Source organism: Anopheles arabiensis, chromosome 2 (genome assembly GCF_016920715.1).
Source record: "Anopheles arabiensis isolate DONGOLA chromosome 2, AaraD3, whole genome shotgun sequence".
Classification (NCBI taxonomy): Eukaryota; Metazoa; Arthropoda; class Insecta; order Diptera; family Culicidae; genus Anopheles; species Anopheles arabiensis.
In genome coordinates, this window is record NC_053517.1 from 62,535,521 (window position 1) to 62,550,281 (window position 14,761).

Below are 14,761 nucleotides of genomic sequence, written 5' to 3' on the forward strand. Positions count from 1 at the left end.
ATATATATATATATATATATATATATATATATATATCAATTTACATATTCCCAAATCAATATTTATTTATGTTGCTGGAAAAAGCTTTGCATAACAATTATTATTTCATAATTGCTTTGATGATATTATCTCCATTCATGAATACATTCGTTCCGTTTGTATATTTCTTTAATAATGAAAAACTGAATCTTTGAAAATAATGAATAATGAAAATTTGAATTATATTCAAGTGTAACATCATTATCTTTTGCAGCTGTTAAAATATATACCGAACAACCCTTCGATATACAGTACTGTAGTTAATTTTCGACCGTATCACAAACAATTTTTGCCCTCCCTATATATTGACACGAACCAGCAGGCAATTATAATATTGAACTTCCATCGACACTTGTACTGCTCATAATCATCACAGTGTAAATTTTCACACGTTTTCAATATGTTTAACAAGATTATGTATGGCAAACCAGCAGTTGCGTATTGGTATCTCAGTTTTGTCCATGAATTATAAAAACTACAAGAAAAAATTACAAACGCTTAACCTTTTTAAATTTAAATATGGGGTTAGCCTAGCTTAGCTCGAATTAAAAGATAAAGATAGTTCAATAAGATGTCTTTGCTCCTGTATCCACGACATATGTATGGAAAACAAATTGAACAAATAAAATACAAACAAAATAAATAAACAAGTAAGCGAGTGAAAAATTTTTTTAAAAAAATTAAATGAAAAAAACATGTGCCAATAATAAATAAATAATGATAAACATAATAGCATGGAAACAAATAAATATTATATATATATATATATATATATATATATATATATATATATATATATATATATCGATATAAATAAAACGATAAAATGTTTGTCACGTGTTGATATATCCAACATACTAAATTTGTACATAAGGTGAACGTCACGTTAATCGTTGCTACAGTTTGCTCAAAATGAGCATTAAACCAATTCAAAGGCTTATACGTCCGCCACGTGCGACTTAAAATTTATCAATCTTGAGTCACGCTCCAATGCACTTTAGAGCTTGCTGCAGCTATATTCATTGGCAGTCCGAATTACAATTAAAAAATCTCACACGTGTGGGCATTTTATGGAAGTGAGTATTTTTTTCATCACTCTAAGCACTAATGCGTTTTTCTTTTCCCCTCCAAACAATGCATGATCTATTGTAACACCGTATCGTTGAGTGGGGACAGCCAAACTCATCGAGATTTGTTTATTTGTATGTGTGCTTAGTCTCAGGACTGACGCAGGCTGAGAGCCTTGCAACATAGCTTAAAATATTTCTTCTCTTCAGTCAATTGCTTTGGATTGGAGGTGTATGGTCGCGTTCAAATTATGTATCTGCTCGTCGAAGGTGGAATAGTGCTTTCTTTGGCCTTGGGTTGTGCATTATGCGATCAACTTGATTGTGCGTGTTTTGATGACAATTGTGTAATTTTATTTATTTATCATTAAATGTGTTTAAACAAAGCTTCTTTTTTTAAATACAGCTGCTAATAATGTGATAATACCGCAAATATACGAATATGAAGACTTTTACACGTGTCGACGAAAATTCAAAAACTTTGTATACTGTGTTAGCGATACTACACTTCAACCAAATACATCGAGCAATCTATGGAAACGCATATTAGTAAATACCAAAATATTTAATTATTTATTCTTTTAAATTTTAATAACATGTTTTTAAAATATTAGTTTATAATTTATATTTAAAAAATATATATATTGTACATGATGTTATGTTACATTATACATCTACCAACGCTTTCTCAAATTTAAAATTTAATTTTAAAATAGGTAAAAGTTTTAGAAAATGTTTCCTTGTTAGTGTGTGCGTATGTAGCTGTATGTAAATTTACCAAAAATTAAAATAATAATAATACTAGTTTTAGTACAAGTTGTCTTCAAGCATCATCTTCCATTCACGGTCTTATGTTGTACTGTAATAAAGTTACTGAACAAAAACGGTCTTGTAGATTTATATATCTAACTAAAGCCAAATTCATCTAGAATACTTTTTCTGAGACAAAAACCAGCAATGTTAATGTTCTCGCAACAACCTTAATAAGAAAACGCTGGAAGTGGGAGTGGTAGTAATGGTACTAATACTCTTTTGGGAAAAGGATAGATAATATTTTCGAAATTGTGTTGATTTTATTTGGTAAAGCGACCAATTCGGTCACGAGACTTTTATCTTTCCTTATTTATATCATACCCTCGTAATTGTCTGTTATGACAATACCTGCGTTATATCACAATATATGCCCTACTCCAACATGGACGAATGGGTTTATTCAAACAATAGGTTAAAAAGAAACGTAAAGCATATTCAGTCACTGTTTGTCGAATGTGGGATCATAAACGAGACAAATGTTTGAAAAGCACTCAACATGCTGGGTGACGCAATGTGGAGGGAACGCTAAAGTGCCTATGGAAGGTGCCTAACCTATCAATTTTCACTTTAGGGATATTTATCATCTTGCAGCGTAAGCGATCTTTTGTGTGAAGAATGTGATGAATAACGGTAATGCGTTGTGAACTATAGACAAAATGAGGATTGCTATTCAGAAGAGAAAAATGACAGGTCATCATCGTATTAAATAGCAATCCTGAATTTAGACATATGTCATGAAAATCATATGAAAATATTATGTGTCTTTTTCAAAGATTAACGTTTAATATTTAACATTTTTTATAAGTTAAAGGAACAAATCAATCTTGAAATAAAATATATTCAATGCTTTGCGAATATCTCATAACGTTGAGTTTACACAATTTGAAATATTCAAATAATCTTAAGTTTAAGTGTATGACATGTATACTTTTGTTTTTTAATTACTTTTCAGCAATTGCAATCCAATCGTAGAAATTTCCCGCATGATCAACTGGAACGAGGATTGTGTCTAAACGAGTATTATGATGACGTGACCCTTAATAATGATACTTATAAGTTATTGGATATCTATATATCCAATAAAATCTACAATCAGTATGGCCTGAACAGTCATTCAAAAATTAACTCTTGCTGGACGACAACACATTTTGCTCAGCATAGAAGTAAGATTCATAATAACTTTCATAGATTGATTTATTACAATTTCTCTCTCTTTTGGCCAGCATTTGGCGAGTGTTTCTTCGTTTTCATTTCGTTGTTACTAATCTTGACAACATCATTTGCTACCTGGAAGGAATTGAACAACTCTGCAACTGATTCAATCATAATTAAATCCTTTTCTTTACGAAGAAATTTGCAATGGTTATGGGTAGCCTCAAAACCAAACTCACTGCGCTATCTGGAAGGTCTTCGGGCGCTAGGCACACTAACAATATTGATAGTGCATTCGCAATTACCAATAATACGAATGCCTGTGTGGAACACGGAAGATTTAGAATCGGTGAGTATTTTTTTTGAATATGACACACTGACGTCTTATGTCGTTTTGTTTTCCTATTTTGTAGCAAGCCAACCATGTAATGTTTCCTCTAATTAATTCTGCAAACACTCATATGATACAATTTTTCTTTACTCTGGGAGGAATGGTATTCGGGATAAGCTGTCTCACTCACTTTGAACGATTTCCTGAATTCAAAATCATGTATTTCCTGAAGAAAATATTAAGGCGTTTGATAAGGTAAATATTATAACTATTATGTGCCATGAATCGTATGTTGAACAATTGATGGATTTAACGGTAAGAAAACTAAGCAGCCGCAGAGGAGCTTGTGGCCGTGGAGCACCGAGTACCGGCCTATTAAAAATCCTCACTCCTCAACCCTGTATGCCCCATCCCCTTCCAAAAGAAACCTGTATTAGGTCGGATCAGTACAGTCGCCATTTTTTTGTACAGTCGGAAATTTCCCTATACCCTCCCCCATTCTACTCTTACCGGGGTCCTCAACTAATAGGTTATGGTTCCAAGCTAGTGGGCGTTACAGAGCGCACCAACGGCTCCGAACTAACGGCTCAGGAGCCGAATCCATACCATGGTGGATTAATGAGATCAGGTGATGGAATGTACAGCATTTTGACAATTCGTCACTTGACGTAAGGTCATCAGGATTCAAACTTTGTTTACATTCATTAAATTTGTTCTTTTAGTATGGGGTAACTGTACCAGTTTTCGGCAGGGTAACTAAAAACGTGAAAGTCTGCACAAATGCGGTAAAAAATGTCACAAAACACAATTTTGTAGTGAAAGTATATTCATTTGTTATTCATATACGAAGTTTCACACCATTTCCTTGCGTATTTTCCAAAATATTAACTAAATTGTGCATAGCTCAACATTTTTTTGGCAATAGCCAATAGTTCGGTAGGTTTTGTGATTAAGAGAACCAGAACAATAAAACAAATAAAGTGTGATGTATATTAAATATTTTATGCTTCTTTCATTTATTCCATTTGTTCGGAATTTTAAAATCACGAAGAACAAGTTATTTTTCACTTAAAAAGCTGCCGAACATAGGTTCAGGTTCATTACGCTATTAATGCGGACCGGAGGTAATAGCGTATCTCGAATATTAGCGTAAGCCGAATTTTGAGGTTTTAAGTCAAATTATAGTTATTTTTGGTATAATTTTGCTTGAAGTGGTGAACATTATAATTCTGTATCTTTTAAAATCGTTTTTAAAACTCGATCAAAAGGGAATTTATTTTGCATTTGATATTTGATGTGTCAAATTAGTACAATGAACTGACACATAATAAGACCTTTCTTGTATCAAATATCACCAATTTCACAATAAATAATGCAATAAATTAGGAGAAATATTATTATTTGTGGCCCAATCGGTGCCGTACGCTATAACCGTCAAGCTGTCCCTTTTTTCAATTGCTGCTCTGTTTATACAGTCAGTCCAAAAAGTATTCGTCTAGCTGAATATTTACAGAAAAAAGCGAATTATGGGCGCAATACGTATGGGGCGATAAAAGTAATGATGAGGTTTGATAAAGGGACCATCAATACACATGTTTTGCTAAAAAATAAGCATTTAAATAGTGCAATAGCAACCAAAATACATAAAAATCTAAAAAAAATCGTTTGATGGGCGCGCAAAAAGTTCTCGCAAACGCGGGCCGTAGTTTGGAGACCCTTGGTGTAGGCGGTCATAAAAACCTTTAAGACGTTGGAGTTTAGAGGGCTTACCTTAAGTAGGAGGACATAAGTAAACTCCTTAAATGAGAAGTCGATAGATGATGGATGGGCTTAGTCCTATTCTGACAATCCGAACAAATCTGACCTGCCATGATCGGAGTTGGTTTTATTTATACTCAAAAGAAGATAAAGGTTTCGCATTTTTAGTTCCGAGTTGTATGTCGGAAAGTTATCGTTTTCGCTAAGCTAGTTACGTTTGTCTTTTATTGACAAGAACGATGGTTCTAAACGATATTTTCTTTCCTACTTTACACTTTCCAGCTCGTGTTTCATAGTACGGACGATTTGATTTAAAATCGTCATCGTGAGCATAAGATGAAAACAATATTTTGCTTTTACGTTGGTGTTTACCTTTACAATGAATACTGAAGTAACGTCTTGTTACGGCCACTTCATTTTCAATCGGTCAGAGCGATAACTTCTTACACGCGGGAAAAGCAATATTTTCATTAGAAAGTAACTGGAAAAACCCTGTATTGCAGTATGTTTGTCTCAAGTGATCCGCGGACCACAGGTTGGAGACCACTTCTTTAGACCAGCTGCTTTCTAAATGATAGAGCGTTGCGGACCAGGAGTATGCATTTTTTTCTTTTACACATACATTATTACATTATTACAGTTAATACACAAAATAACTGGTTTATGATATTAAACAATGCGATTGGTTATATTGTTTTTTTTCTTCAATTATTATATCATCCAAGCAAGTTTCAAATTCATTTTATTAAATTACAATTAGTAAAATTGATTGTAAAGATTCTTCAATTAAGAGTCAGCTGAATAGTGTGCAAAAGTCATCAAAAGTTCCAAACAATTAAGCAAAATCGCAATATCGCATCTTAATGTACCCTTCGTTCCATGTTGCAAATTGTTTTCAGGATATATCTGAGGTATTGATTTGAGCTGTGCGCGCGTGTCGCAAGATTTCATAGAACATTTAAGGTGCTGCTTTGAGTAGTATGGGGCCCCGGTTTTCTGCAGTTCGGGGCCCTCGACAAAATCACTCACTGTATTTTGTGCGATGGGAAAATGAATTAATAAAAAAAAAGTTTTTTTGAAATAGATGGTAAAAGTCCCATCCAGAGAGAGGGGGGGGGGAGAATCGATACGAAGACGAACATCCACAACGACGGGGCCCCCTAGATCGCCGGGGCCCCTGGCGGCCGCCCAGTCCGCCCACCGTTTAACGCGCCACTGGAACGAAGCCAAACAATATCTCGGCAAAAATGTCGAAATAACAAGAGACTAGGTGCAAGAACTCCAGTGCAACTTTGAAGATGCTTTGTAGCAAATCGTATCTAGCTTTATTGAGTGAGCTCATGCCATCGTTGATGTAATCAATTGTTTTCTTAAATGGCTCTTTTGTTAGGCATTTACTCGTCTTTCCGTTTAGCAAGGGTTGTTCACAGCTATCCGAATACTCACGGATGAAGGAACTACGTTGTACAGTGAAGCGCAGTTTATCCGAGTACCTTTTATCCGGCTTTCCGTTTATCCGTGCTGTTGAGAAATGACAGTTCAATACAAAAGTGACATTACAAAAGCACATTATTATAACAAAAACACTATAATTTATGGCAAATTTCAAATATTATCTTTGGAAAAATATGTAGTTAATAAAAACTGGGTTATTTTTACTAAAAAATAAGAAATTTTTTAAAAATATAACCAGGAATTGGTGATAAAATATATCATTTGACTCAGTGTTTACTTATCTGTGTTATTCGCTTATCCGGACGAGGTCAAGTCCCGAGAAGCCCGGATAAACGGCACTCCACTGTATGTACTTGGTTGGTTGTTTTGTGCTGTATAATGTGTTATATTAGGTAATCCGATGACTGTGCGATTATTTTTCCATCTTGCGTTGCGTTGTTGGGATTACTCGTTTGATAGTTCCTTCCTCTCGGTTTATTTGAGGGATCTTTATGATATGCAAAAGAGTTTGTTCATTCACTGCTACGCTGAGCTGCACAAGGCTGAGTGCTTCGTCTGGCAAGTTTATCGTAATTCCTTGATTTTCTAGGTTCTTCCGGATTATGGATATCTCATTGAATGAGAGTATTTTATTGCTCGTTAATGCCATTTTAGATAAAATAGTTTGTTATCACGTTATCCTCTAATAGTTTGTTGATCACGTCTATTTTCATGATAGTTGCTATAGTGTCGATTTCGTCAAGTGCGATTCTGTTTTTGGCCATGTTTTGTATGATCTCGTTAATAATCTTGATGATTGTATTTAGAAGATTATTAAGTTGTTCGTTTATCTGGTACTGTTCATTGTTGCTGGTAATTAGCTCGTTCATTGTTTTGCTGATAATTCTTAAGTCTTCTGCATCCGGGCTGCCTCCGATCCATCTCCAAGCGTTTCCTATTGGTTCTAAGCTACGGCGTTCCCTGTGATTCCCAGGTTTGATTTCTTCAAGATTTTAATATAACTCTCTTATTTTGAATTTGGCTATTCCGGTTAAATAGTTGTTTGTTTTTTCATGAAATAAACTAGGTAAAAGGTACACAGTGAATTCTAAATTTTCCAAATTAACGAGGTGAATCATATTAATGTTCCCTGTTTGGATCCTACATTTGCCTGTAACCAATGTTTAAAGGGATTGATTATTGATATTAGCCATTTTTGTGTGCTCGCGCAAACTATAGCAACAATTAAAAAAATGTTAACCTCTACCATTATGGATAATATTAAAGATCGGTTTGGTTAGTTTACTTTACTATCTTTTTTTTCTTTTCGAGGTTGCTTATACCTTTAGGTTTGTTTATGATTACGTAGCTAGATGCTGAAATTAAAGAAAGAGGTGAAAGTCGTCTGGCCGGTCTTCTTCGTCAATAGTGTTTTCTTGTGTAGTAGTGGTTTCGGTTGCAAAGTGTTTTCTTCCTCTGAAATGTAACTTTTGTTGTTAATTTTTATTATGTGTCACGATTCCGAGTGGTGCGTATTAGATCCTGCAACGAGGGGAAAGGAATTTTATTCTTGTTGCGTTTTACGCTCCCCGATATTTTAATTGTTTTGTTTCCTTTTTCTATACATTGAGCTATTGTGAATCGTGGGTCCAATTTTTTCCTTGTGGTATTTTTCACAAAAACGTCTTTGCCAACCTAGACTGATGGAGGATGTTATTTACAGTGTTGTATTTTTCCATGTTATTTTTAGCCTTGTTTAAATGAACTATTGCGTTATCAAATATTTTTTGTGAAGCTTCTGCAATTTCGGTGGGATTCACTACGTTTCTTTGGTTAAAAACGATTTCGTTTCGAGAAAACCAGGTGGCCAAATGGATTGTTTCGTTATATATTGAACAAATAATATTTAACATTTCTGGTGAATGTAGTTCAGGGTACTTATGCTTATTAGTATTAAAGAGTTTGATTATGGTGCTATGGGTTTTCTCTATTTGGCCATTGGATTCGAGCGATGACGCAAATTCTAATTGAACTCCTAGATTTGATAGGAATCCCTTCGATTGGATACTGGTGAAAGATGCTTCATGATCGCAAACTATTGTTTCTGGTGTTCGGAAGATAGCGAAATAGGTAGTTAGGGCGTTTTGAATGTCTAACGTATTTCGAGTCGCAATTGGTATTAGGTGAAAGCGTTTGGAAAATGCGCAAATGAGAGACAGGTAATTGTTCTTATCTATTACAAAAATATCCATATGGATGCTTTTGAATGGTGCTTTTTCTATTGGTCTGTGAGAGATTTTTATGTTATACGGCTTTCGCTCGTACTTGTGTTGAAAACAGATACAACATGAGTTATTATATTGTTTGATTTTTTTCAGCAGTTTTGGAAAGTAATACGGTCGTTTTAGTTGTTTTTCTACTTCTTGAATATCGCCCTATCGTGTTCCTTTTTAAAAATTGTATCTTTGCTGAGAAGTTACATCGTCTACCATATTTTGTGTGACAACAAAGTGTGTATGGGAGTACGAAAAAAGTTCTCAGTATGATTCTTGAATGTGTTGAATCGTATCTTCCGGAGCAAAAATAGCAGTTTGTTTGCCTTTGTGATAGTTTTCTGCGGATTATCATGCGTGTATGGTGTGGAAAAACGGTTTCTTGTGAGGTAGTGTTTGAAGATAATTTAATTTTTATATAAATTGACTGGTCGTTTTGTGAAGTGTATGAATAAAACATCAGATGTATCAGCAGAGTGGACAATGTTTGCATCAGATTCGGCGATATTGTTTTGTACAGATTAATTGTCCGAGGAGTTTTCGTTTTCTATCATGTCAATTTCCACTTTCCTGCTCAACGCGTCTGCAACCACGTTCGTTTTTCCAGTTCTATTCTCTATTGAGTAGTCATAGTTTTCATGGTCAAGTCAATAGCTTAAAATTAAAAAAAAAAAACTGTCGATGTTTGGATATATGTTAGGAGTTTATGGCCGTTAATAAATGTGTATTTATGTGCGTATAGGTAGGGTCGGAATTTTTCGACTGCTAACGCTAACGCTTCTTTTTCTGTCGTGGAATAATTAACTTCGTGCTTATTTAGGATTGCGGATGCGAAAGCTATCGGATTGTCTTTTCTGTCATTGATTTGGAAAAGGACTGCTCCTAAGGCATAATTAGATCCGCCGGTTGTTAGAATGTACGGTTTTGTAAAGTCTGGATGAATCAGAATTGGGTCCCTAGTTATTATTCCCCTAGATTCTGTTCATTCATTTATATTCGGCCCTTTTTGTCCAATTCCATACAGTAGAACAGAAAGATAAATGCGTGTAGATGAATGTACCGTATTGTTTAAAGCATACTCAGTTGCAATCAATTTCGAACTCCACCCTGAGTGGTCAATTGGATCAGAAAGCTTACTCAAAATGGGAACAATTACACGGGTTACTCGCTTTACTTGACCATTCGCTTGAGGGGAGCAAACGGTTGTGAGAACATGCGTGATATTATGTTTAAGAATAAATTGTTTGAATTCGGTCGAAGCACGATCGCTTATTAGTCGCTTAGGGCGTAAAAAGTACTGATTAAGAGCATTACAAACTTCACGATTACTAGTATTAGTTGTTGGATATAATTATGTAAACTTTGTAAATGCATCAATGACAACAAGGATGTATTTCTTTTTTAACTGCAAAGATGGTAGAGGTCCTAGGTGATCAATGTGGATCGTATCAAATGGTAGTGAAATTTTAGGTATACTATGTAGATTTCCATTATTTTTTCGGGCTGGTGCAGAATAAATCATACATTTTAGACAATTTTTTATGAAATTTTCCACTCGAGTTTTCTTCAATGGAAATCAATAGTTTTGACTTATCTGAGTACAGCAGTTATCCACCCCAAGATGACCTATACTTTCATGAGTACTTTTTATTACATTTTTAATCATGTCTCTGGGAACGCGAAACTGCAATCTTCCATTTTCAAGCTTACGAAATATTAAGTTGTCATGCAAGGTGTAACTGTAATGGGTTAGGCGATAGCTACGGTCGCCATATGATGAGCGTACAGCTGTACCTCAAGTACCGTCGCGGTAGGTCAGTTTTTACTGACATGAGCCGAGGTGGAATAACACTTTTGTTCGAAGCGGACTTTTCAACGCTTGATCGTCCAGGCGATCATAGAAACCTTTAGGAGGTTTCCCTTACTGGAAACGTTGGAGTTTAGAAGCCTTACCTTGGGTAGGGGGACATAACTAAACTCTTGAAATAAGTTGGAAGGCGAAGTATTAGGAAGCGTAACGTTCTATCTTGGCAGTCCGAACGAATCTGACTTGCCACGGTCGGAATTGGTTTTATTTATACTCAATGGGTTTCGAAATATTGGTTTTGGAATGTGTTTTGTCCTAATTAAAGGTTATTGATATGAAGTACAATTCATACATTGTATTGGAGTGAGGTGTCTGTCAATTTGTACCTATGCTGCGCTTTTAGTGTTTTTACAAAGGTTCTGGAAAGTTTCAACTATTATAGCCAAAGAACGAGTGCGTTCGTCGATCTTTGCCTACACTGCGCTTTTAGCAATAGGTTGCTATGCGTCTCTGTTTGTTCACTTTGCTGCAGTAACGCTTGAATTGCTTATGTTGCGCGTTTCGGTTGTTTTCGATAAATGTGTCTCAATTGTTTTTTCGGTGAACGGTATGGTCTGGGTGTGTTGCTATGGTGTGGATTGATTTGCTGATGTGTTATAATGAATGTGTTGCAATGGTGTGATTTGGCTTTCCGAAGTGTGTTACAATGTGTCTATAGCTGATAGTGTGTATTATAATAAGTTCTGTATAGCAGATATGCTACATAACCATAAACCATCCCTCTTTCGATGTCACTTTTGAGTCTTTCAATTTCCTGATCTCGAGATTGTGTAATTAGCAGCTGAGAATCAATATCAAGATCTTGTGTAGCTACTGCTATTTGTTGGCGGCTTAAAGCATCTACATGACTCATCGAACACCCGGGACGGTATTGCATAGTATAGTCGTAATTTTCTAAAAAATGTGACCATCGTGCTATTTTTGCTGAACAATTTTTGTTTTTTAATGTTTCAACTAAAGAGTTTCAATCAGTTACTATTCGTTTTGGTTCGCCATGAACATACGTGTGAAATCGTTTTAGAGCAGGGGCCTCCAAACTTTTCAGCCCGCGGGCCGCATTGCTTCAAAAATCACTATGTTGAGGGCCATTTGATGTTACCTATAATTGATGAGTGAACGTTTAAATCTCATTTTATAACAAAATACTAATGATACTTGAACAGATTCGTGTTACTAAAGCTTGATTTTTGTCTAAGATATATAAAAAAAAAACAATTTCTTTTGAAAAAGTCAAAATAACCAAATATTTATTCTAAATCTGGCAAAGTCATCGGGGTCGCATTTTCAGCTCTTGAGGGCCGCCCGCGGGCCGTAGTTTGGAGACCCCTGTTTTAGAGCATCAATAACTGATAGCGTTTTCAATTCATAGCTGTGCAATTTCGCTTCCGCGGGCGATGCGGTTTTTGAGAAAAATGCAATAGGATGAAATTTTCCATCAAAATGTTTCTGTACTGACCCAAATCCTACTGAACTAGCATCGCAATGCAGCTCTGTTTCTTTTAGCGGATCGTAAATAGCCAAAACAGGTGCTTTTATCGGCATTTCTTTCAGTGTATTGAATGCACTAATACAGGGAGCATCAAAGTTATACGGTGCATTTTGTTTTAATAAAATACTTAAAGGTTTGGTAATAGTCGAGAAAGATGGCACAAATCTTCGAAAATATGAGAAATAGTCCCAGACATCTCTCTACTTCCTTGCTATTTGAAGGCTGAGGATAGTTTTCAATTGCTTTAATATGATAATTGCTAGGTCGTATTCCTTTACTACATGCATGGCGGCCAAGGTAGTCTAGTTCATCATGAACAAATATACACTTTTCTATCTTTAACTCAAGGCTTTACGAACTGTTTTTAAAATTGCACTTAATGTTCGCAGATGATTGTGTAAGTCCTTTGATGCTATAATAATATCATCGAGGTAAACGACAATCTCACGGTTATCTATAAATTCCCGTAATACGAAATTGATACATCTTTGAAACTCTTAGGGAGCATTTTTAAACTAAACGGCATTTTAACGTACTCGTATTGTCCTTCTGGGGTGACAAATGCTGTATAGTTAATCGATTCTGGGGCCATATCAATTTGATGGAATCCATTTTTAAGGTCCAGTAAAATAAAATATTATTTATCTCCCAAGAGTTCAATACATGTGTCTATCAAAGGTAACGGATAGTTATCTCGTACTGTTATTTTGTTAATTGGTCTATAATCGATACACATCCTTGTTTCACCATTTTTCTTTTTAACTAAAACAATTGGAGAAGCATATGCTGAATTACTTTGTCGGATTATTTTTCTTTTAAGGAGATCTTTAATAATTTCACGCACATGATTTCGTTCGCAAAAAAAAGTTTCCGTGGCTTACAGAAAATAGGTGTATCGTGTGTTAAGTTAATCGTCATTTTATGATTTTCTGTGTATATTTTACCTGTCTGACGTTTGATATAGTTATCGATAATAATAGAGCTTATTTGCTTTTTTTCACGAATTTCAACTATAGACACAATATTAAAATCATGTTCCGGCAAATTGACATCTATAGCACACATTTCAGCAAAAGTTTCATCATATTTGAATTCGTTAGAAATGAAGGATTGATTACTATTATCATCTTTTTCCCGATTAGAAAGAGAACTTCCTACGATCGCGTGGTTTAGGGTATGGAATGGTATCTCTTTTGAATTGTATTTGTTTTCTTCTATGGTTTAAAAAAGTGGCATTTTACGCTTCAACCTGTCATCCGAATCATTTTTTCAAAATCCTCAATGAGATAAGGCGTTTCATCATATGTGGTTGCAAGTAATTCATTGTTTTATTATTCATGCTCAATAATTTCTCTTAACTATACAAATACAGTGAACCCTCTCTTATTTGACACCTCTCCAATTTGAAAAACCTCTCTTATTTGAACATTTTGCACAGTCCCTTGATTTCCAGTACAATTTTGTTCCTCTAATTTGGAAAACCTCTGAAATCTGTGTCCCTCTTATTTGTGTATGGTGTTGCCATGGTTATTGAATGATGTATGCTCAAATTGGCAATCGTATGTACAGTTTCCTATAGCAACAGTTAAGGCTGCATACTAAATGTTCTGTCCCTTTCTTGTTTGTATGGACCTTTCATTCACTTTCAACATCTCTAATTTGAAAACCCCTCTTATTCGACAGTCACATTGCCTCTCAAATAAGAGAGGGTTCACTGTAAAATGAGTGATAAAAATGAACGTTCCAAAGCATCTCTACCAAACTTATCCAAAACATCTCAACCGATTATGATTGACCAATCCATGTCTGATTTTGAAAGGATTATGAAACGATGAGATATGATTTTATGACGTATTCCGCAATCCGTTTTTCAGACAATGTGTCCAAGTGACGAAAGTGGTTTATTCCCTAGTCCCTTGTATCCGGAAGGAGAAGCCTTTTTCGCGGCTCCATCTGGGACGAAAGTTTCACTGACAAAACTCGTCGGGCTGCCAGAATCGAATAATGAATAAACATATGAATGGAACACCTTAACCCCATTTAACGTTTCTAAAGTAACACTTACTTGTTGATACGCTTTGATTTTCTCTATATCGGCATAGCTATAGAGAAAAGGCCCTCTCGCTTGTAGTTGCATTAGTTGCAAAAACAGGTATATTATTCTTCCCGGCTGCATTGGCGCATTCAAGCTTTTGATGATCGTGCTGTCCACACGAGAAATATGCACCAATCGTTCGTCGAGGCTTTAGGCACTGTCCGGAATAATGCCCAAACCTAGAGCAGTTGTAACAACGCACACTAGCAAGTTCCTTTCTGTTGATCTGCGCTGCTTTGTTCGGTTTCTCACGTTGATTTTCATTAAATCGTGTGTTTTCCAAACGTTGGTAGGACGAGGTACTTGGTATCACGCATTTTAAGAAGAGTCTCGCATCGTTGAATGTGCGCCATCAATTCATACATATCTTTATAGTCACGCACTACGAGATTATCGTAAATCCTATCACGTGCCAAGCCATTTATGATGTACGTTAAAATAGC

General features: G+C 35.3%; 1 protein-coding gene across 8 annotated transcripts in view; it reads left to right on the forward strand.

Moving 5' to 3' along the window:
- Positions 1-1,262: 1,262 nt before the first annotated feature.
- Positions 1,263-14,761, forward strand: part of LOC120896337 (O-acyltransferase like protein-like) — a 39,143-nt gene continuing 25,644 nt past the window's right edge. For 2 of the 8 annotated variants that reach the window (XR_005738418.1, XM_040300384.1), the window contains exons 1-5: positions 1,266-1,430; positions 1,513-1,655; positions 2,872-3,082; positions 3,143-3,420; positions 3,485-3,657. Coding sequence is in view for 7 of the 8 variants with exons in the window: in XM_040300384.1 (XP_040156318.1) it covers positions 1,358-1,430; positions 1,513-1,655; positions 2,872-3,082; positions 3,143-3,420; positions 3,485-3,657 (878 nt within the window). In the remaining variant the exon portion in view is untranslated. Of the gene's footprint in view, positions 1,454-1,493; positions 1,656-2,871; positions 3,083-3,142; positions 3,421-3,484; positions 3,658-3,734; positions 4,439-14,761 lie in introns of those variants that run through there. The other 6 variants (XM_040300380.1, XM_040300382.1, XM_040300377.1 and 3 more) reach the window with 6 other exon arrangements.